Source organism: Centrocercus urophasianus, unplaced genomic scaffold (genome assembly GCF_019232065.1).
Source record: "Centrocercus urophasianus isolate 14NV4802_14NV808 unplaced genomic scaffold, USGS_Curo_1.0 seq_10, whole genome shotgun sequence".
NCBI lineage: Eukaryota > Metazoa > Chordata > Aves > Galliformes > Phasianidae > Centrocercus > Centrocercus urophasianus.
This window is the reverse complement of record NW_024884142.1, coordinates 47525512-47548314: the sequence shown is the minus strand read 5'-3', so window position 1 is coordinate 47548314 and position 22803 is coordinate 47525512. Positions and strand designations below refer to the sequence as shown.

At 37.8% G+C, this 22803-nt stretch overlaps 1 protein-coding gene across 1 annotated transcript in view; it reads left to right on the top strand.

Moving 5' to 3' along the window:
- Positions 1-19730, top strand: part of MOXD1 (monooxygenase DBH like 1) — a 51879-nt gene extending 32149 nt beyond the window's left edge. Inside the window, exons 5-12 of the mRNA XM_042817599.1 lie at positions 598-777; positions 3002-3104; positions 6326-6492; positions 7381-7572; positions 10300-10359; positions 12508-12650; positions 16451-16619; positions 19287-19730. Of these exons, the coding sequence (XP_042673533.1) occupies positions 598-777; positions 3002-3104; positions 6326-6492; positions 7381-7572; positions 10300-10359; positions 12508-12650; positions 16451-16619; positions 19287-19454 (1182 nt within the window). The 3' untranslated portion in view covers positions 19455-19730. The remainder of the gene's footprint in view (positions 1-597; positions 778-3001; positions 3105-6325; positions 6493-7380; positions 7573-10299; positions 10360-12507; positions 12651-16450; positions 16620-19286) is intronic.
- Positions 19731-22803: the final 3073 nt, after the last annotated feature.

Sequence of the window (22803 nt, the reverse complement as noted above, 5' to 3'; positions counted from 1 at the left end):
TCCAGCCTCTGAGGAATATCTTAATAAAGTCTTTACAACTGAGCAGATTATAAATTCTAAATTTTCATAGATGTCTGAAAAATTTGAAAGTCCATCTTGAGCTGAGGAATGTGGGGTTATACCTCCAGGCTCGCCCTACATGCGCATAATTAATAGGCAACTTCAGTTCAAAGTAGCGCAAAAGAGGCAGAGATGGGGCTGAAAAGCTCTGCACAGTTCTGATACCAGACTGGTTTAGCTGAGCAGACACCCAGACATGCTGGAATGTGGCTAAACGGGGCTGGACAGGGAGAAAGACAAGTGACAGTACAAGGCTGGGGTGTGAGAAGAGAGAAAGGACAGATGGCAACATAGCTTTAGTCAGGACACAGGTTTTCCTTTCTGTTCCTTGTTGATGCACTTAAATGAAGATGTTTTTAATGCTTGCAGTTGCAGAGTGCTGAAGTAGCATCTCAATGTAGCAACAATCTAACTTTGAGGCTTCTCTTTCAGTATAAGTGCACATTGTACTTCGTAGTTCTATCCGTACACCTTAATTAAACAGTCATATCTGAGATATATTTTCTTTCCTTTTCTTCTTTGTTCTACTTTTGATAGGTTGAGCCGTTGATTCAGAAGGGCCATGAGAACCTGGTGCACCATATCTTGCTCTATCAATGCAGCAGCAACTTGAATGACAGCGTACTGGATTACGGGCATGAGTGTTACCACCCCAACATGCCAGACTCTTTTTTCACATGTGAGACGGTCATTTTTGCATGGGCCATTGGAGGAGAGGTAGGACAAATAGCTATCTAGTGTGCTGCATGAAGTTGGGATTAGGAGGATGTATATCATAATGAAGCTTCCTTCTAGTACGTTAGTGATTTCTTTATGTGTCTTATTTTAAGGTTGTACAGTCAACCTCTAAATGCTTCACCACCAAGTCCTCCACTTCTTGTTGGCTTTCTAAGTGCTAGGTACAATGAACTTTTTGAGTGACAAGCTTAAAGTGATGAAAAAAGTATAGACCAAATCTATATTTTAAGTAAAGAAGGATGGCTGGGAGCATGGAAGTCTGTCACCATATAATCTTGTCCTATACAATAAAGGAATGCATTGCTTTCATCAATGAAAATAGATATCTGTTATCTGTGGAGAATGGCAGAGTTAAAAGCACTGTATGTGACTGCATCAAAGGCTTTGCTAGACATAGATCTATTTCATTTTGCACCCCAACAGCATCTTGATTGTAGTACTGCCCAACTGGGGCATAATATTCTGAAATTTCCTTCCCAAACCTAAAAGTCATCATTTCAGTGTTAAAGTGATGGTGTATTGCTGCAGAGCTAGCACAAGGAGTGCTTTATTTGTGGCAGTGGGATGTATCTACTGAAAACATAGTAGATGCCATATTAACCCAGATGCTGATTTCAGCATATTTCACATGCTAATTTAAACTGCTGTTAATGCTTTCAGCTGACATAAGACAGCACTACTGCCATATGAAGCATCCCAACCTTTTTTAACCTCCTTGCTTCACTGTTTGCAAGCTCAGTCTTGATATGGGCAAAGGGAGGGACTGAGGAGATGACAGTTTCTGGAGTCTTTACTTGCCAGCCTGCAGTCCAGCAACTGTTTCTGAGTGCTGCAGTGTGAGAAAGCTGGCGCTGCTACATCTACAAACTGAAAGAAGCTTAATCCACTATGAGCATTATCTCCAATGTACACTTTGTTCATTTTTGCCATCAGCTATGCTCTGACCTACTACTTTCAACTTTCTTAATCTAAGTGAAATAAAAAATTCATATAAATAACTTCTCATTTGACTACTGTTATGGAAGCTTTTGCAAGGATGCTCCTCTTGTTGAAGATCCACAGAGAGCAACCTGGAAGATCTGGGTTACACTCGAGTTTACTGGAGTACTCAGTGCTTCAGTTTATGCTTATGTAGCATGAAGGTCATAATATTTATAACTATATACTAAGATTAATTTATGAATGTCCATCGAGAATCAGAAAGTTAGGATCTCAAATTGCATATTAAAATACTATCTGTATAACATAAAATGGGGCAGATTCATTCCTCATAATGTGAGTATGGTAAATGAGTTCACCTATAAGATACTGGTGTTTTGCTTTGAATCAGGCATGAACTTCTGAAACAAATCTCTCAGTTATCCCCCCTTTAACTAAGCTCCTTTGTTTGTAACATCATCCTTTTTGGGAGGATAAAGTTAAATTTAATGTTTGGGGGTGAACCCAGCACTTCTCGACGAAAAACGGAATTCAGTGCATAAGGCTGACTGTAGAGATTGTCCAAGGAAAGTAGACTGGGGACAGTGAGTCCAGCACAACCTGTTGTGCTGTACAGCTCTATTCCTTTCTCACCATATGGCTCACTAATGTAAATGTGCCACAAAGACAGCTTTTATTGTTGAAATCATTTTGCTTAAAATGCATTGATTTGTACAGGAAAAATAATCTAATTATGAATGACCACTGTATTCCCTGCAAATTACTGCTTTTGTAAACTAGAAGCATTTAAAACATAGACTCACTTTTTCATAAGGATTTTATTGTCGGACTAAATGCATAATGATGCATTGTTTATACATCTCAAATGGCATTTCCATTTTCGACTCAAGCAATAAGGAAAGAATAAATAATCACAAGATCATAAGATAATGCAGGTTGAAAGGGACTTTGGGAAGCCTCTAGTCCAGCCTACTACTCGAAGCAGGGTCAGTCATGAGGTCAAACCAGGTTGTTTAGGGCTTTATCCTCTAGCAAGCATAAAAGCTATTAATTTACACTGGCCTAGTTACCTAGTGCATGCAGTATTAATAAATATATTATGCTACAATGTCACATTCAGAACGTTTTAAAATAAATGACATTTATAAATTGTATCATTTGCCTGATTGTATCATTGCAAAGCAGTAATTGTATTCATATATAAAAAATGAACTCTTAAACATGGGAAAAGTTCATTTTCTCAGTGTGCATGTGTTGATTCCAGGGCTTCACCTACCCTTCCCATGTTGGATTATCCATTGGCACAGCAGCTGACCCTCAGTTTGTTCTTATGGAAGTGCATTACGACAATCCGACGTACACCGAAGGTTTGTACCCTCATGTTCTGTAAAATAAGCAATACTGGAAAATGTACTCGTTGCATCACACTGCAAATAGAACAGATGCAAAGCTGAGGCTCATTTTCCCCTTCTTGATGTTTTCTGACTCTCAGTGTTTTCCTCACTGCACTAAGAAACATAGCCTGAAGAAAGTGGGGGATTCAGAGATACAAAGAATTGTGGACCAGGTGAATACACCTTTGATCAAGACATTCTTTGTGTTATCTCTCTCTGTATTCTTAGCTTTTGCTCAGAAATCCAATCAGACTGAGAGATAGCAGCACATCAACCAGACTGCAAGATAGCATCGCAGAGAACAAGCTTTTTATAAGCTTTGAAGTACTTTTTAATACATCTGCCTGTGGGCAATTTCAGAAAGTAAAATAAAAATTCAGATTGTTGGTCATTCATTATGTAAAAACAGTTTGTCTTAAATTATAAGGTTCACTTTTATAATGCTATTTGTTAATCTTCACTCTAAAATTTATTTATATCTAGAAAAAACAAAAGGAAGTTTTGTTTTAATTTGTGAAACTAAGACGCTCAGTAAATCTAGAATACTTCAAAGCCGACTTTTGAAAAGTTCAGTAATGTTTTCTGCTTTTATACAAAACTTTGTTGAGCTTCTATGCCTAAGGATACTCTGATTACTGGAATAAGTGAACTGGGTAAAATCCATTGCACAGTGTACAAGTCCTTTACAGCCGCATGCATTTAAATAAAAACTTCTGTGTTGGCTGGGGCATTCCATCTTACTGCTATTCCCTCTCTTCATGATGTCTGAGAAGAACTTTCTAAAAATTGTTTTATTTAATGACAGATTTTCATCCTTCAACATGCATGGTCTTATGTGATACAGTAAGCTTATTTTGCATCCCTGTTCCTGGAGACACTCAGAATCAGGCTGGAAGGGGCTCTGAGCAACCTGATCTGGATGTAGGCATCCCTGTTCATTGCAGGAGAGATGGACTGGATGGTCTTTAAAGATTCCTTCCAACTCAAATGATTCTATGATTCTATCCTTGATAGAATATGATTTCCCATCAAATATTACCTGAAAGCTCAACACATCATGTGCAGAAAACCTCTTTTCAAATTGGACTGTGTTCTAAATTCACTTTTTTATTTTAATCAATTGTGCTGTATGATTTTGTCTTAACTTAAGTGACACATATAAAATCTGGGAATCAGGAGTTTTGTTTCCTTTATAAGCAATGGGTGCATCTTTGCCATATTGAGACAGTGTGAGTGATCACAGAGACTCACTAAGACCTGGGAAAATTCAGAGGTCATTGGCAAAGCAAGGTGTGTGCGATCCAGGTGGTTTCTCTTCTCCCTGGCAAAACACGCAGTATAAGATTGTTACAGGAGAGGGAGGGGAAGAACCCGAGTGCTCTCGCTGCTTGAGTCTGGGTGCAATTCCTGAGTCCTCCCACCCATCCTGCCACCAGGTCTCCTTCACCATTGTTTTCCCGTTTCAGGGTCTGTGTTTTCCCAGTTTGGGTCTTGTGGTTAAGCCAGCAGCCTCAGCTCCGCATGTGGAGCAGTGTTTGTCTAAGTGACTCAGATTCATAATCAGTGCTGGCTCCTGGTCAAGCTCAAAAATGTATGAACTGGTTCTAGCTTGGCGGATTCTGAATGCTTCTTTTTCAGGAACACCCACTTTTAATTTGAAAGATGACTTTTTTTGAGTCTTTTTATCAAGAACTCTTAGATATAAAAATTTCTGGTGTTTAGATGTTATCAGGAGGCTTAAGGGGGGAGCACCATGAAGGAAAAATTCAAATTGATGAGATTACAGGTAGCTTCAGAAAGAGAATGAATACAGATGCCAAAATGAATTAACATCAAGATGTGAGACAGCGTATATTAACTGAAATATAATGACTTGTGTATTACAGATGGTCTCATAGTTCTCTACCACTCGGACGTGATTGTGCATAGCTCATAGCATTTGTTCCTTAATTTTTATGAACTATGCTGTCTCAGGTGTTACAGTGGCTGGGTGACTTATCACCTCCTGTATCCCTCTCTCATTTGTCTATCTTAAAATAGCATGCTGAATTTGTACTGATGTAAAATTTGGTTTCAACCACTACTATGTCTGTTAGTTTTTTTAGAAGACTGATAGAGGAAGAAGCCTGTTACCTTCTCTGAGATACTTGGCAACGTTTTTGCATTTTTGATTTCAAAGCTGAAATTTGAAAAAGCACAACAAACAGGAAGGTAACAAATGAGATAACACAGAATTTAGGGCTTGTGCAACACAAAGCTGTCTTTGTTTCTGTTTATATCTTGCCTCATAAAAATAGCTAAGGCAAGATAAATAATTATAATACCTTAGTGGATGGAGACAACATAAATTCTGAGTAGATACATAAACAAATGAGTACGGCCAAATTTCTAGATGAATGAAGTAGATTCATACTATCCTCACTCTTAAAGCTCAACCTTCTAACAGCAGGCCTTTGCTCTTTAAACTACTCTTGTAATCAAGAGAAATCCTTGAGGGGAGGATTAAATTCCATTGCAGTTCCCTTGCCTTCTGTATTCAGCCTGGTAGTATTATATTTAAATTTGTGATTTAAGAATCTTTTTCTCATATCTTTAGTTGATGATCTCTTAATTGGGAAGATTGAAAAAGGATATGTTTGGTCATCGGAGGTATGCTGTGATGTGACAGGCAATCCAGAAGGAAAAAATATTATTATTGCTGGGGCTTAAGGTGAAGGAATAGATAAATTCACAGGGAGAAGGTAACACGAGTCAAATATTTCAAGGAAAAAAAATACAACACCTTTAAGCTTTGTTTTAAATATTTCTTTTTAAAACTAAACTTGGCAACTTCTGATGTTTTATCATTTCCTTGTATTGTTTCTTGTGCCCGTAATCTACATTGTTTTCTTTGATATCCATGCTGAGTAAGTTAAAAGAAGGATCAATGTGCTCCAAGCAACACACATTTTTCAATCCTGTCTGAACACCGCAGATAACAACATACCATCTTTAACAACCCCCTTGTGGGCTACCCCTGTTTACTGCTTCCCACATATGGTTTGATTCATTTTCAGGTTATTGAGGTTGATTCTTCAATTTTATTGTAAAAAAAAACAACGTAGGACAAGCCTTGAAAAATGTGAAATGATTGGATTTATATTTTTTTTTAATAGTGATTTACTGCCATGGCTGACCGTGTTATTTTGTTGCAGGCTTGATAGATAACTCTGGTCTGAGGCTATTTTATACTCCAGTTTTAAGGAAATACGATGCTGGTGTTATTGAAGCTGGTCTTTGGGTCAGCCTCTTCCACAATATCCCACCGGGCATGCCTGAATTTGTGTCAGAGGGTCACTGCACATTGGAATGTCTAGAAGAGGTATGTGTCCTGTCTGAAACCCATGGCTTTCATGCTTTGAATTAGTTTAGGACAGGCTCTTTATCTCCTTGGAAAGATTGATAGTTGCTGGTTAAAGAACTGGGTCAACGCATCTGCTGCCCTCCAGAATTCTGAGTCTTTAATCTAGGCGTTTGGGATGCTCTATTGCTTTACTGATCTGAGTAATATTGGATGATGTGCTTGTGATAATTTAATTCTGTTTTCAGTATATAAACATGCGTTGCTTTCCATGGCAAAGCTGTTGGTAGCCTGAAATCACTAACCTAGGAGGACTGTTGAGAGAAATTAAGATACATGTGTGTGCAAAAGGCTCCTAATAGCAAAGTGAAAGTCTGAAAAGTATACTTAGACCAACCAGCAAAAAAAAGTTTCAGATGTAAACCTACAATATTTCTCTACCCATTGGCTTGAAGATGGGAAGTAAAGTATATCGTAATTGTAGCCTCTTAATATAAGGGGCTTCTCTTGGTACAGTGTTCATTCACAGCTGCATATATGTATATAATAATAGACATCCATATTCAGTAGCATTTGCCAAGAACAGTAAAACAATGTGTAGGTTTTGATGTAATACGCTTAAAAGTCTTAATATACTGAGAATTGTAGGCAGTTCCGTTGATTTTCATAAAAGCTGCGTGCATTAGGAGTGAAAGTATGTTTTTGTTAAAAAAAAAAAAAAAAAAAAAAAAAATCCCCAGGACAAAATCAATGTTTTTGCATATTAAACCGTTATTTCCATTCTGATTTAATTTTGCTCCGGACTGCGTTTTGCTGTAAAACATGAAGTGCACGAATGAATATATCTTCACTCTGCATTACACTACCTTACCTCTAGGCGTACTGATGGTCTTGATTTCCTCATGGCAGGCTCTAGGTGCTGAGAGGCCTAGTGGGATTCATGTATTTGCGGTCCTCCTTCATGCTCACCTTGCTGGCAGAGCCATCAGAATGCGTCACTTCCGCAATGGTGAGGAGCAGAAGCTGCTTGCTTATGATGATGAGTTTGACTTCAACTTCCAAGAGTTTCAGTATCTGGAAGAAGAGAGAACCATCATGCCGGTACGGCACTCTTAATTCTTTTCCTGAAATTGCCTAAGAGATCACTTGCCTAACATTACTCACACTTAGGATTAATTTTGCTACATAATTCCTTTAATGTTTTGGTCCTTTTTCCAGTTACTGCATATAGATGAATGCATTAAAGCTGTTGTGTCTCATGAGTATCCACCTGGTTCATTGCAGAACTGACGTGGACCCGATATCGGTTCATTCACTGGATGTGTTTTATGTCTAGAATTGCTCAATTTGAGCTTTGCTATTACAAATGCTTGAACAAAGCAGAAAATAAAATCACAGGCGTGCCTGGTTGCGTCTTTGTTGTGCATCCAACCAGATGAAGGATGGAAACATCACCATGGGGCTTTAATGAGCCCTTGGAACTAGGTAGTGCATCACGAATATTTGTGCATAGCAAGTATTCACCCTTGCAAGCATGTTTACGAATCAGCCAAGTTTTTCCTTTTTTCATACTTAATTTATTGTTAGGAATAAAATTCTAAGCTTGTGTTCCACACGAGATTTCACTGAGTAAACAAAATTCTGGGGAAGAGGAAATCATTCAATTCTATCTGCTGTTTTTGTGATAATGTAATATACTTTTTTAAAAGTCAAAAATATATTTATATTACAAAGCTTCAAATTAAACCAGTAGCTGTCCCCAGGTATTTCATGAAATCAATCTTTATTTTTTGAGTGAATCACTAGCTTAAAAATTATTCATTCATCTCCTTTTAGTTCGAGCAGGCACCTATTTTTGAAGCTGTGGCCTGAGGATAGAAAGCTTATTACTAAAAAGGGCTGGATACTCCACTTCCAACTAGCAGAGCAGGTGGAGATGTGTTTGTTCTGGTGCACATGAACAAGCCCATTACTTCATGAAATTGGTTGGATGCAAAGTGTCAGACAGCTGCATTTTATTTATAACTGGAGCTGTAAAGGATGTTGGAATGACTGAACTTCAAGTGTAGTCAGGATCCTCATGGTTTGATCTTCTAGGGTTTTTTTCAGCCTCTTTTCCCACACTATGGGATACTCTGATATTTGTCCCTGAACGGCAATAATAAGCTAAAATGTCTTGATGCTCAGGTGCAGAATCTATTCTTTGAAGTCCAACTGCTTGTACTCCACGAGGACTTCAAAGACAAACTGATGTTACCTCCTCCAGGAAAGAAATGTTGAAGAGTTTAGGAAGAGGGCTGGCAGAAGATGACAGGTTTACAAAGACCATAATACTTTCAGGAAAATCCATGCAGATTATAGAGAAAGGCCTCTTAAAATTCAAGAACAAAAGGGAGTAGACAGCAAAAAGATTAGATGAGGTATTTGATAGTATCATCAACTTAACAGACAGCTAAAATAGAAGCTGGAATTCTTTCTCTGAAGTGAGCCTTTTCCATGCCTTTGAATTGTTTTCATCTTGTGCAAAAAATACCAGTGTTATTCTTCATATAATGTAATTATATGGTGTAATTCTAACCAAGACTAATTGATTAACTAATAATGCTAATAATAATATAAGTAAAAATATCATAGAAGTTCTTGTTATTCTCTCCTGATATCTCTTCTTTAAGCTGTGGAGTCTAGATGATTTGTTTTTCTTTGTATACTAGTACCACCTTCTGAATTTAGAACCAAAAGATCTAGTCTTGCAAGTGGAAAACTTTTATGATATGATCCAGCTTCAACCAGGGGAGCCAGAGTCCTCACTGATGCCAGTTGGCTTCTTGCCATGAGGAGCAGTGATGCTTTGCCAGTTCAAGCTCCCTGAGAAGACTCAGACTTCATTTGCCCAATGCAAGGTTGACGCATCTTCTTCTGGTAGCCCAGAACTACAGTTACTGCTAGCAGTGACCTGGCAGGAGTGAAGCCCAAAAGGAAGGAGAAATTTTCAGCCTTCGGGGGGTAATCTGATTTCTTCCAGAAAGACTGATACAGTGGGTGATAAGGGAAGATGATAACAAACAGAAAGAAACCAGAGCAAGTAAGCCTCTGGCATCCTTGTGACATGAAGTTGCCCCAACATGTCAGATTTTTGAAGTATGTTCTATATTCTTCAGTATTTTTGTTTCTGTTGATCATCATAGTGGTTTTGAGACATGTGTTTGATTAGGTACAGGGAACAAAGGTACTGCCCTTTTATTTAAAAACACTGTTTGTCGAGACAGCAAAAAGTTAATTGCACTTAGTTGAGAAGGTAAGTCTTCAGCCCTTCCCATACATATCTGTCAGTGCAGCTAAGTCTTTGCCTGCCACTCCTCTGCTCGCAGACTTGGCAGATAAATAGCTGTTGTGATGTGGAAAAGCTTATTTTCCTGATTTTTCAAGTAATTCTGTAGAAGTTGGCAGAATAAATTAGCCTGGGAAAAGATATGCAAAGTAGCACTGGAAGAGTTTGGGAGAAAGAATCATGTGCATGCACTGTCTACCTATATAGTTTTCCTGAAAAATGGGCTTTTAAGTGTGCACTTCCATTGCTGTTTGAAAAAACAGATCGCCCTCTTAAGAAGGTTCTGTTTAAATCCATGGGAGATCCTTTGAGGCTCTGGGCAAATATGAATGTTAAGTGCCAAATTTTGGCGTAGAATAATTGCCTAATTCTTTGCTCTTTTAAGAGCTTGTGTCCACTGCTCTGATTTGTTTTTATTAAGTTTTTGCATCATCTGTAGTTACTTGAAGTTAGCATTGATAAACTTCAGAAACTTGAATTTCTGAAATCATCTGTTTCAGGGGGATAATTTAATCACAGAATGTCACTACAGCACTATGGACCGAATACGCATGACATGGGTAAGAAAATCTTATTCATAAGATGCAATTAAAAAGTGTGAGATTACTTGCTAATTTATGTGTGTACTTAATTACACAATCACGTCATTTCTTAGGTTTTAATGTCATAAGGACTGTTATGATTAAAGTCTGATCTCTTGCATAATAATTTTGCATATGACTAGTTTATAAAAATAAGCAAGCCAGTTCATAACAGATACTGAAAAATGAGTACTTTCTTCATAACATGCATTAACATGTAAATTCTGCATATTCTAATGAATTATGTTAATGAACTTGCTACCTGTTTTTCACTGAAGTTGTAATTATGAGTTTATTTTCACTTATGCCATGACGAAGATTAAACCACTTGCTTTTGTACCTCAGGTAGGACTGAGGCATGACTGGGATAAGGTGGCTGGGAATAGCCACATCATTATTTTACCTTTCTCACGCAGCAGCAAATTGCTCCAACCGCTACTTTGAGCATGCTGGCAAGGGGCTGCAAAGGGGCTCCCTGGCAGCTGCTCTTCTGTGCAGGGCAGGAGGAGAGGGTGTTCTACCTGCATGCATTCGCAGCTGATGCAGCAGCTGGACTGTGCCAGCTGACAGTGAAACCAGGGAGTGTAGCCAGACCCATAACATGTATGGGATGGGCATAGCTGCAGGCATCCATCCTGCAGGGGTGCTGGGCTGATCCCTTATACTCAGAAGAACCTGGATCCAGATCTCCAGAAGTTGAGACCTGTTCAGTAAGGAAGACCTTGTTATGATGCTTAGAGAGCACGGGGATAGCTCTTGCTGAATCACGGCTTTGCTGTGGGCAACTGCGGGACATGTATGAAGAAAAGCAAAATAGCAAGAATCAAGCCATTTTAGTTTTTGCTGTGCTAACTGTATCTTAGTTGAGTGAAATATCAGCATAGAAACAATTAAAAACACTCAGACAATGTGAGTAGTGAAGCGCACTGATGTGCTTCCATGTTAAAGCACTCTTCATACAGAAGTAAATCTTTTAGTAAATATTATCATTATTATATTATTATTATATGATTAATATGGAAGTAAACACATTAGTAAATCTGTGGTTTGAGCTCTTAGCTTACTTTTGAGATGAGAAAGGTAGCTGAATGCTGTAATTTTAGTTGGTATGACACCTTACAAACTGATACGTGTAATAGCATGTGGCAGGGCAGTGAAATAAATATTCCTGAAAGAGCACAGATTAGAATACTGTTAGGAAAAGAGAATTTCCCTGATGATGCCGAGCATGAAGTTTTAAAAAATTCAGCAAAGCAGAATATGACAAAAAGGGGCAAACTAAGAGATTGTCAAAACTTTTATCCTTACACTGAATAAACTCTGCTACTTTCTATTTGTTACTAATGTTTATTAGTGAGAAGCAAGTGGTTGGATTTTAATTATCCAATTCTGTCATACTTCAGGGTAAAGTCCAGCTTCTCCTATTATCCTGTGTGGTGACTGCACTAGTTCTTGCACCTTGGTTCTTGCTTTTTATGTTCCATGTTCTTATCACTTGTGGTTCTGTGAGATTTATGGAAGTGTTTCCACAGGATTTAGGGGCACATACTGGTCATAATCTTGTCCATACTTACCCATATTAATTTTAAATTAGATTCTCGGTGGAAGACTATTTCAGAGCATGTTTCTTCTAAGAGCTGAAAATCTTACCAATTCTTTTATAGTTAGTGCTCCTTTGTTCTTAGGTCCATATAATCCATGCAGAAACATATTCCATCCCAGCCTCCATTTTATTAGGCAGAGCTCATGCAATTTCTTATTAAGAAGACTAATTATGCTACTAGATTTTTCCTACACCTGTTCTGAATCATGGTAGTCATAAGTACGTTCAGGACAGCCAAAAGTAAACCTGAACTTCTCAGATCAAACTTGAACGTAACAGTGGCTCGTTTTATTGACCGTTGTTCTTTCTGACATCTCTTCAGCTTAGGAGTTGTTGCTTGAGCTTGCAGTGTATTTTGTAATTCATTACATAATAGTTTATTGTTACCTGATCAACTATCATGCAAAGTAAACCTTTTGATGTGGGCCTCCTGCTACACATTTCATTAGCATATAAATACAACCAATGTTTCTATCTGTGGTGTTCCGGTGCTACCTTGATTAAAAGAAAAATCCCGTTTTCAGGGTGGTCTGAGCACCAGGAATGAAATGTGCCTGTCGTATCTGCTCTATTACCCGCGAATCAACCTCACCCGGTGCGCAAGTATTCCCGACATCATGGAGCAACTCCAGTTCATTGGTGTTAAGGAAATCTACAGACCAGTCAGGCAAGTGAAATGTTTGTGAATATGTGCAACCTGTTGTAAGATCACTCATGACACTTCATTTTGATGAATAACCTGTGCTTTGCAGCTACTTGTTTCTCTGGCCAAGTTGTTTTTTATTATGTTTTTTTACTATTTGAAAAACAGTTTCTTCTGTTAAAAAAATTATTTTTCTTGCAGCAGGTACCTCACCACCAACCACCTAGACAAATAAAACTTCATATAAATATCATATTAATGTTTCAAATGTATTAGTTTATCAAACTTATCAGTGAAACACTGATATGACTAAAGGATATACAGATAATTTTGAAAAAGTAGGATTTCAGGAGCACTAGCATTGAATTAGTCCATGTAGATCTGCTGTCATTAATTCTGCTGAAGTTGATTCACAGCTGCTCTGACGGTGTCATCACTGAAATGTACCACTCACATCCATTGTTTGGTATCCATAAATATTCAGCAAGAATCAGTGAACGTCAGAATCAATTTCCAGATGGAGAAATTCAGTGCTTCATACTTCATACACCTTTGCTTCATACGCACTTCCATGTCAGATGCCATTTGGTCAGACTGCTCCTCTGCTGCCATCTGTCACATGGCAACAAAATGTATTGGAACATTGGCTGGAGGGTTCAACTTCTACTGCCATAGAGCCAACATCTGCCTTGGAAGTCATGGGCCAGCATAATAAAATAGGAGATATTTCAGAGCAGCCCTTGTAGAACCAATGCTCACATGTGGAGCTCCCCGCTGTTTCAGTGACACTGACAAGAATACATAAAATGACAAGAAGTTCTAAGTAAGAAAGAAAATGGAGGGGATGAGAGAATATTAAGTCATTCACAATAAGAGATAAAATGGTAGTTAAGCATCATGAATGGGGAAATAAAGGCAACTGGAGTTTTGAAAGAATTACAAGTCAGAAGATGATATGCAAAGTAAGTTGAGAAAAAAAGGGAGATAAAGCAGTAGAAATCTAGCCAAGAGGAAGAACAGGCTTTTGGTTAACCACTGATTGCAGAAGTTGAGCAAACACTGTCTTCTGACACTTTGATTCCCACTTTCGAGGGAAACAGATCACTGTACATTTTTGAGAGGTAAACAGGATTGCGTAAGAAAGAAAACTCCAGCATCATTTTTTCTTTCTAACAGAAATAACCCACAAAATGCTGAATATTTCCCAGCTGCTCAGATTGAAAGGGATCATTTTGTTGTAGGATCTGACTAATTCACTGTCCACTGTGGAAATTCAGTATCTGTAATAAGCCCTATGAAGACCCATGCAGTTCAGCTGGCATCCGGCTGCTGGCCTGCGAATTTGCAGAAGGGAAGGTTAAATTTGGCATTAGAATTTATTCAAGTCAGCAGAACTCTTGCTAGCCTTCATAATGTAGTCCAAGGCAAAACCAGCACAATTCCCATTGAGTTGTTGGATCTAACCTTTCTGCCTTGTGATATCACTAGGTTAAACTGCACAGTGATGTTACTTTCTATAGCAAGGGTGATTTTCTGAGTCAACAAAAAAATTTAGGTTTTTGTAGATGGGAAGAAGACCACCGATCTAGAAATCAATGAGTAGTGCATTATTTTAGATTTAAATGTTCCTTTTAATGCTCAAAATGAAAGCATCACAACAGAGGATCAGTGGTACAAGTGACTGTAAACATAGTTTGAGGATGTCTGAAAAATCATAGAATCACAAGTTTGGAAAGGGCCTACAAGATCATCTACTCCAACTGTCCTCCCATCACCATTACTACCACTAAGCTACTAAAAAGCTACTAAAAGATGAGTTCCAAAATGAACGAAATACAGAAAAACAAATAACATGAAGTGGAATGCTTTATTAGTGGTGAAGGTGGAATGCACTTGCAAAATTTCTTGCAATAAACTAAGCTAACAGTAAGATTTTAAAATTAAATGGATAGATGACTAGCATGGCCTTTTGATTAAATTTTATAAGGTGGCTTTCCTTATGCAGTATGTCTGCATAAAAACATATAAAACTTATCGCAAAGCAATTTAATGTACAGGCTTATTGGTCTTTGTCCTGTAGTTTATATCCAAGACTGGATATTTTAAAGAAAGTCAGAATGCAGCCAGTATGTACTTCATTTTGACGCCACTGCTATTTTCAGTCTCTCTTTGTACAGGGAGAGCACAGTTTCTAAGCTAATCCTAGCAAAAAGAGTCTTTCTGAGGTTATAATGAAAATATTCTAACGAATGTATGCTGTCTTGAGGGTTCATTCATGATAACTGTATTTAAGAAAAAAAATGCACATTTGGCTTGGGGAAATAAAGATGTTTTGAATAGAGTATGTATGCAGACTGTCTGCTGCAAATGGAGGAGTAATTACAAGAAGAGATTGTTAATGTCTCTAGTATTTATGACCTAATCCACAATTCTTTTTTCATTAAGCTCTGTTAGCCTAAGGGTATGTGACCCGATGCTCGTCTCTCTTGTCAGTTTTACACTGGAATTGCTTCACTGGCTCCTCTAAAGTCTCTTGACTTAGAAGGCAACTGGATGCATGATCAAGGCAACGGTGGCTCACTTCAAAACTCTTTTTTTCCCTCAGTCTGGTGGCATGGACAGTGGTATAAATAATTAGGAGTTGAGATTAAAATGATTGGGCTACAATTGTGTAAAATAGACGTCTGATTAAAATCACATCCTCCATGCCTAGATATTGAATGAAGCTGAAATTGGCATAGGCAATTTTATCCAAAGAAATGGGAGACAGTGAACTGCAAGATCTATACAGTCCTGTCTAAAATGTTTTAAATGTATAATTCACACTTCATCCAAAAAAGAAAAACAAAACATTACGTTAGTTAGATTAAATTTCTGTTACTTTATTTTTTGCACAAGGTGTATCTGACTTTGTTTTTGAAAACTTGCCCCATTCACCATGCTTTTTACTTTCATTTTACTTGATTCAAACAAGGAGAATGAAAAAAACAGTAGAAAAGCTTTTTTTAGCTTTTTTTTTTTTGTTTGCTCATTATTAAATTTTATTTTTTATTATTACTATGTTTGAATTTTCTATGACTAAATGAAAGATATGAGATCTCATTCCTTCCCCTCCTCCATCTCAGGGAGGTGGTGGGGAATGAGACTAAGCCCACTTGTTCGTGGAGAGGGTTTCCAAACGTCAGCTCTCCTACAGCAGCACAGCAGATCTCTAACCTACCTCTTGCCAAAAGTTCCCTTGCAGCCATAGCACTGAGACATGCCAAAAGAAAACGTCCAAAACACTGGTTATTTTCATTCATTTTTTTGGCAGCATTGCCAACCTAGCAACCCTGTGCTAGGCTGAGGTTTGACCTATTATCTGAGTTATGGCAGAGCCATCTGGAAACAGCTTTCTAACTGCTTTCACAACACTGCCTGTCAAGCCTTGCAGATGGCAAGATTTATTTATTTATTTATTTATTTATTAATGCATTTGGGAAACTTACAGTAGAAAATTTGCTTTCGATTGTCTGTGTATTCAGTTTGTAGATGAGAGAAGAGCAATGTAATTCTTAATTGGAAATCCTTCACTTCTAAAAGCATCTGGCAGCAACTCCTAAACTGATGACAAGCTTTCTAAGTTCTGTTGAAGTTAGTGACATTGTATCAGTTTTCACTAGCAGAGATTTCAAATGAGTTTTATATTTATATATGTATGTATGTATGCATGAATGTTAATAGCATGTTTTCTTACTAAATTCTCAAAAGTAAAATCCCTTATCAGTTCTGACGTGGTGGTGTTTGTTTATGTTTTAAAATTCTTTTTATTGATTTTTCTTCAGGACTTGGCCTTTTATTATCAAGAGTCCTAAGCAATATAAAAACCTATCTTTTATGGACGCAATGAACAAGTTTAAGTGGTCCAAATCAGAGGGTCTCTCCTATAATGAGCTTGTGCTTAAACTACCAATGAATGTGAGATGTTCAAAAACAGATAATGCGGAGTGGTCGGTAAGTCTATTCCCATCTAAGTTTTCTAAATGTTAAAAAGGAGGCAACTATGCCATGAAACAGTACTTGACTGATTATGAATAAGTACTTGGCTTCAAACTGTTTACATGTCCACTGAAGATCTGCGATAACAAATTACGAGAATGTTTTATGGATGTTTTCATGAACTCGAGATCTAGAAATGTTTATAAAGAATAGAAAAGTTGGAACTTTGAGCAGGTCTTGGGATTAATAATAGCTGTATGGTCTCTTCTACTGTGTCTAGGACTCGGATCAAAGAATAAACATGTATTCAGATTAGGTGTCCATGTTGGCATCAAATATCCATTGGCTCCCTCCACTGTCAGGGACTTATGTTAGGGTCTTGTAATGGAAGATTCAAAGTTTCTAAATCAGATTTCTTCTCTTAATCACTCTGTAGGGGAAATTGTATTGGCTACATGAGGAATTCTCAAGAATCTGATTTCTTAATTCAGACATCTAAACCACTTAAATCTATACAAAGTCTTCCAACATCTCTCACTTTTCTGTTGGTACTATATCTTAGAGATATCTATAGTAGTGGGGCAGAAAAATGCATCAATCATTGCCTGTCTTTTTGTACATTCTTGGAAGATTTTTAACTTCAGAAGTTTTCCTTTCCCTGTACTTTTGATTAAAAAACTGTAAGATAAAAATAATTTCCCATTAATTTAGTCTTCATTCTAAATTACTTCTGGTATATTAACAGGACCTCTGGGAAAAACTCTTATCATTAATGTTAATATGTGCTTATAAATAACTACTAGCACGATGAAGTATCATCCACTGGAAAACATACATTGCTCTTTGAACTCCTTTACAGATTCCAAATTCAAGATTTGATTTTATTTTTTGACTTTTTTCTCCCCAGAAGGGGAAATTGTCTCATTGTGCTACTTTACTTCCTAACTGATTTTAAGCCAGCTTAACATAGCTGATGCTAAATACTACTCATGAGATAGGTCCTAGGAAATCCCCACTCTGCAGAAAAGCTTCTGTAGCTTGTGAGCTGTCACACAGTAGTTTCAGGTAGCGGAGAAATTCCCCTTTCAGCAGCAGTGTTCTCAGGTCTCTCCAGCATTGGACTGTTCTGCCCAATGAAGGTAAGTGAAATACTATGAGCTATAAGTAATCAAAGAGATTCATATATATATATATAATATTTTCCCCGCTGCAGATTTTCTGTGAAAAGTAGTTATTGAATACATGTGATGATAGAATGAGTGACTATTCACTGGTTTGGGGTAAGATTCTTGACAAACTGCTGGCCAGTAGCAGCTGCTTAGCCACTTTTTCACTGATTATTAGTGAGAAAACATATGAAGAAGATGGAAAACACTCAGAAGTTTTATCAGGAGGGGATAGGCTTCTTTATGCTTTGAGTGGTTTGCTTTCAGGAAAATGCTGTTCCACTTTATCTTATAGGATGAAGGAATAGTACTTAGGTCTTAACATCTTCAAACAGTGAGTTCATTAGAACCGGGAGTACTTAGCTCTCTTTATCATTAGTTTTCTATTTTGAATGACTCAGGCATATTCTTCAAGGCTGACATTAGGACTCTTTCCTTTTACTTCCCTAAGTGGTGATATTACATGTAATTGGCCATACTCATCAAAATTGGAAACAGATTTAACCTGAAAGGCTAAACGATCAGTGAGTTGTCACAAGAAGGTAAAAACTTGAAGTGGAGGAAGTGAATTGACAATACCTTCACCCTACTATAGGGATAGCCTAATGATCAGTTTTATCTTTGTATTGTATTCACTAGGAATAAACCAGTATTTGGATTACTCATTCTCTGCAGTGCAGGATAATTGCAACACGGAGAAAAACACCACGCATATATTGTACAGGTGGACATTCAAACCTGCAAAAATGTTTGTGCCCAGGGGCTCACTTTTCATAGAACTTCTTTTCTTCAACATAAGCCTGACAGTGTTTCTTTTAATTCAGAATTAAACCATGTAAGCATGGAGTAGATTTAGGAAATTTATAACTAAGTGGTGCACCAAAATCTCTCTGATTCCATGCCAAAGCCAGGACAGACAGGTAGATGCCATACTCCATAAGAATTGCACTGAGTTCTAAGAGAAGAGTAAAAATGCTGAATATATAAAAGCATGACACAGCCTCTGGGTGGCCCTGTTTGACTAGAGAGTTGAACCAGATGGCCTCCAGAGGTACTTGCCAATCTCAACCATCCTGTGATTCTGTGGGACTAAAGTCATAAAATGTGTGCCCATCAACAGCCATCTACATGTAAGTAAAAGCTTTGTATGTGCCATGAATACTTTAAGATATCATCCAATATCCCAGTAGCATCTTTCAGAAAGATGAAAACAAAAATCAAGCCAGCCAGAAAATCCCACAAAACAAAACAAGGCCATACAGATCAACCAACAAAAGCCTTGACCTTGTTTATTGGAGAGGATGCCAGTGTATGCAGCTGTTCCCAAGCTGAAAACAATGGATCCACACACTGGCTGATTGTTTGGCGCGTAATATATTAATATTTGTACAGAGCTTGATGTATTCACAGTAAGAGTCACAACTGCAGATCAAAGCTATCAACAGATTCTCATGCAAGCTCTGACAGATTTCTACTCTTATAAGATGAAACTGATAATTTTTCATTTTAATTGCAGTTCCAAGGCATGACAGCTTTTCCTCCTGAAATAGAGAGACCGTACAAGACAGAACCAGTAATATGCAGTTCATCTTCCTGTTTACCTTGCAGTTTATCCTTCACTCTGTTGTTTGTGGTACATATCACATCCAGTACCATAGGAAACTTTGGGCCCTTTGTACAATAATTTTTATTCATTTGTGTTCTGTATGCCATGCAAGTTCTGATGTGTTTGCACTGTTGCTGTTGTAGATTTATTTTTTTACATATTAATAAACTAAATTTGCTAGTTCAAAATAAAATGTGTACTTCCTTTGAAAACCGTGGTTTACTTGTTTTCAGTGTAAAGTATATACAAAACACAGTAGGTACACTGGCACGTTGCATATTGAAACCTTTTCACATACCATTTTGTTACACTTTGTCCTGGCTCTTCACATCATGTTTTCAAAACAACTATGTATATGGGTGAAATTAATAAACTAAAAGAAACTTAGTTAACCACATTCCACCTGGAGTATGCTGTATTATTTTGTCTTGGTTCTTGACATGTGCAGGTTAAGATGTTATTTCTATAAACATGTATTTGGGTATGTCTGACTGGCACCTGCAGTAAAGCCAGTAAAGGGAGAATTTATTTAGGGGACCATTTCTAGGGGCAGTACATTGCAACTGGTCACTCCTCCTAAGAGAAAAAAAAAACAAGTTGCCACAGTTGTTAAATGGATGAAAACCCCAAACCTCCCCATAGAGATCCCTGTACAAGGAGTCCCTGGCTAACCAGGGGTTTCTCTCCTCCTTTCTTCTCTTCATCTTTTCCTCAGTCCCTGACAGTTCAGTCTTTCTTTTTTCTTAAGGTTTTGGGTAGGCCAAGTAGAGCTTTGGTGAGGCTAACACATCCTTGTTGTGCACAACCTCGATATAGCAGCAGTGATGAAGATCAATCTCAATGCCAGGCACTGGCATGCACAGAGAGGGGAGTCTGAGCCTGCCAGCAGCTATTGTTAGCACATGCCAAGCATCCTGATATGCCAAACTGTTGATAAAGAGCTTATTTTTTGCATACCGCACACCTTGTATATGACTTTTTGTTTATTTGTTTAATGTGAAAATCTGTGTCTTCTTTACTCAGATGTTGTTCAGCAGGGAAATCTTCCTAAAGATACCTAATTAATAGTTTCCCAATGAAATTATGCAACACACTTGGAAAACAACTTTGTCCCTAAGCCCTCATTTCTACAGGCACGCTGTAGCTGCAGTTAACTATACATTTTCCACAGTTCAGCCTAAACATTACTGGAATTCAGCTGGGAAAATAAGTTTTTCTGGATATTTAGAGTGCTTCCCTAACCACTGCAGCACCAGCACTACAACTAACCTCTGTAGACATTATTACATAGAGATTTTGTTAAGTGCATTCTATGTCACTGAGCACCATGCTGCAGTATGCTCAGTCCATAGTAGATCAAGAACTCGATTTAGTTGAAGTGAACTGATTTTCTGGGTCATTGGATGTTAACCACTAAGACCTGCACTTGTTTGTGAAATTAAATTTCTTCATGAGAGCAGTCTATTCTGATGCAAAGAGCTGTCACATCAGAAGGATAATAAGGAGGGAATTTGGAATCTGTCTTCTTTGTGTTTGAGTAGTGAGAAGGAAAGCATCACAAAGCTGGTAAAGCTAATTTGTGGATAGCCATAATGACAATTAGTGTGAAAGTCTTCATAGAAGAAAGGCATTGAAGATACTAATGCCTGAAGTAGAGATGAAAGAATTAATCAATGTTAGATTAAATTTCTAAGAGCTATAGCAATCTCATTATGAAACGTATGCATAGAGTTTAAAATCATCTGTGAAGACAGGTTCATAGGGCCTGCTAAATCCTCCTGACGCTGCAATCTGCACTTGGAGTAGAAGAGTAACTCCCACCAAATCCTGGGGAGTTTCTTTATCACTGTTGCGCAGCTGCTTCCTCTGGACTACTAGCATGAGTCCTATGTAGACTTGGTTTGTAATTAAGATAAAGCAGATCTAGGGTTACTTTCCATTCACTTTGGCTGTTCTCTGAGTTGCTGCTATTTTTTGTCTATGGGAATTTCCTTTCCATGGGTACCCGTTCTAATAACATGTGAACAAATACGTATTTGTTGTTGCCACTGAGTGTGCCATGAGATGATGTAAAGTTGTCTGTGAGAATTAACTGTCACTGTTAATCAGCAACACCTCCCTTATATACTAAAGGTTCATTTTTACTTAACCTGCAACTGTTTTATAACTTCTTCAGGAGCAGAAAAGAAAATCTTGCTTCACAGGTAGATAAAAATAGAGACTGGTGATACAGTTCTGGGATACTTGTAGATAAGAGATCTAAAACAAATAAAAGCACATTATATTATGAAAGAAACTTAAGAAAATAAGTAAATGCTGAAAGTCTAGGAACGTCCAAAGTTCAAAACAAAGATTAAGTGTGAAATGCTACAAGTTAGCTCTATGTCACTGAAGTAATACAGGTGGTGCAGACAGTTACTATGTCACACTGCACCTGAAAAAGCACTTAGGCACAGATGTGGTTTACTTTCAATATTGGCCTGTGCTAAAGCACACGCTCTTGAATTGTATTACCCAAAGTTACCCAAAGCTTTCATAATAGTTAAAAGTAAATAAATAATTTCCAAGTATACCACTGCGTAAGAAAAGATATTCAGTACCCACCAGGAGATCAATGAGATAATGAGCGTGAAACAAGTAAAGAACACCTTCCTTGGAATTTTTTGCCAACATTTTCCTGTGTGAAGAAATGCATTATGAGTTTCTAGCATGAAACTAAATATATAAGTAATGTATTGGGCTGGAAGTCCCTATCTTCTTGAATCAGATTCACTGTATAATGGACAAGCTGCCCATCACCTGTATGCTCTCTGCCTGTCTGTCTGTCTGTCTATCTACCCAATTTATACTATTTAGTTCCCTTTGTTTCTTCTTATTATTTTTTTATTCATTCTGGAGCTTCCATTTTATGAGCATGTGGCTCAAAACAACCACTTGAGGTTTTGGCTGTTTATCATGAAACCATGATTCAGGAATACTGAGAAGATAGCAACTGGAGTTTATGTAACTCCTTGTACCGTCTGGGGATTGCATCTCCTCTGCCAGTTCCATTGCACAAGCCCATGTCCATCCACTGGCGCCTGGAGTGTGGTGACCTCTAAGTTGAGTGTGTGTAGATCCACACACATGCCAGCAGCAGAGCAGTGGGTGTGCACCTCTGCTGGGCTTTATGCATGCCACTGGTGAGGTCTTGCTTCGTAAATCAGCCTGGTTGGTTAAACGGTGGGACAGTGAGACCATATTGTCCCAGATGCTGAAGAGGCATAAATTTAATAAATAAAACCCAGTGAAAACACTGGCCTCATTCTCCTCTTTCCTCCCTTCATACAGAATTGGACTATTTATAGATCAATTGCTGCTTCTAGCACATTTAAGAATTTCCACTTCTGCTCTGAGCCTCTTATGGAAGCTTTTTGATAGAACCATG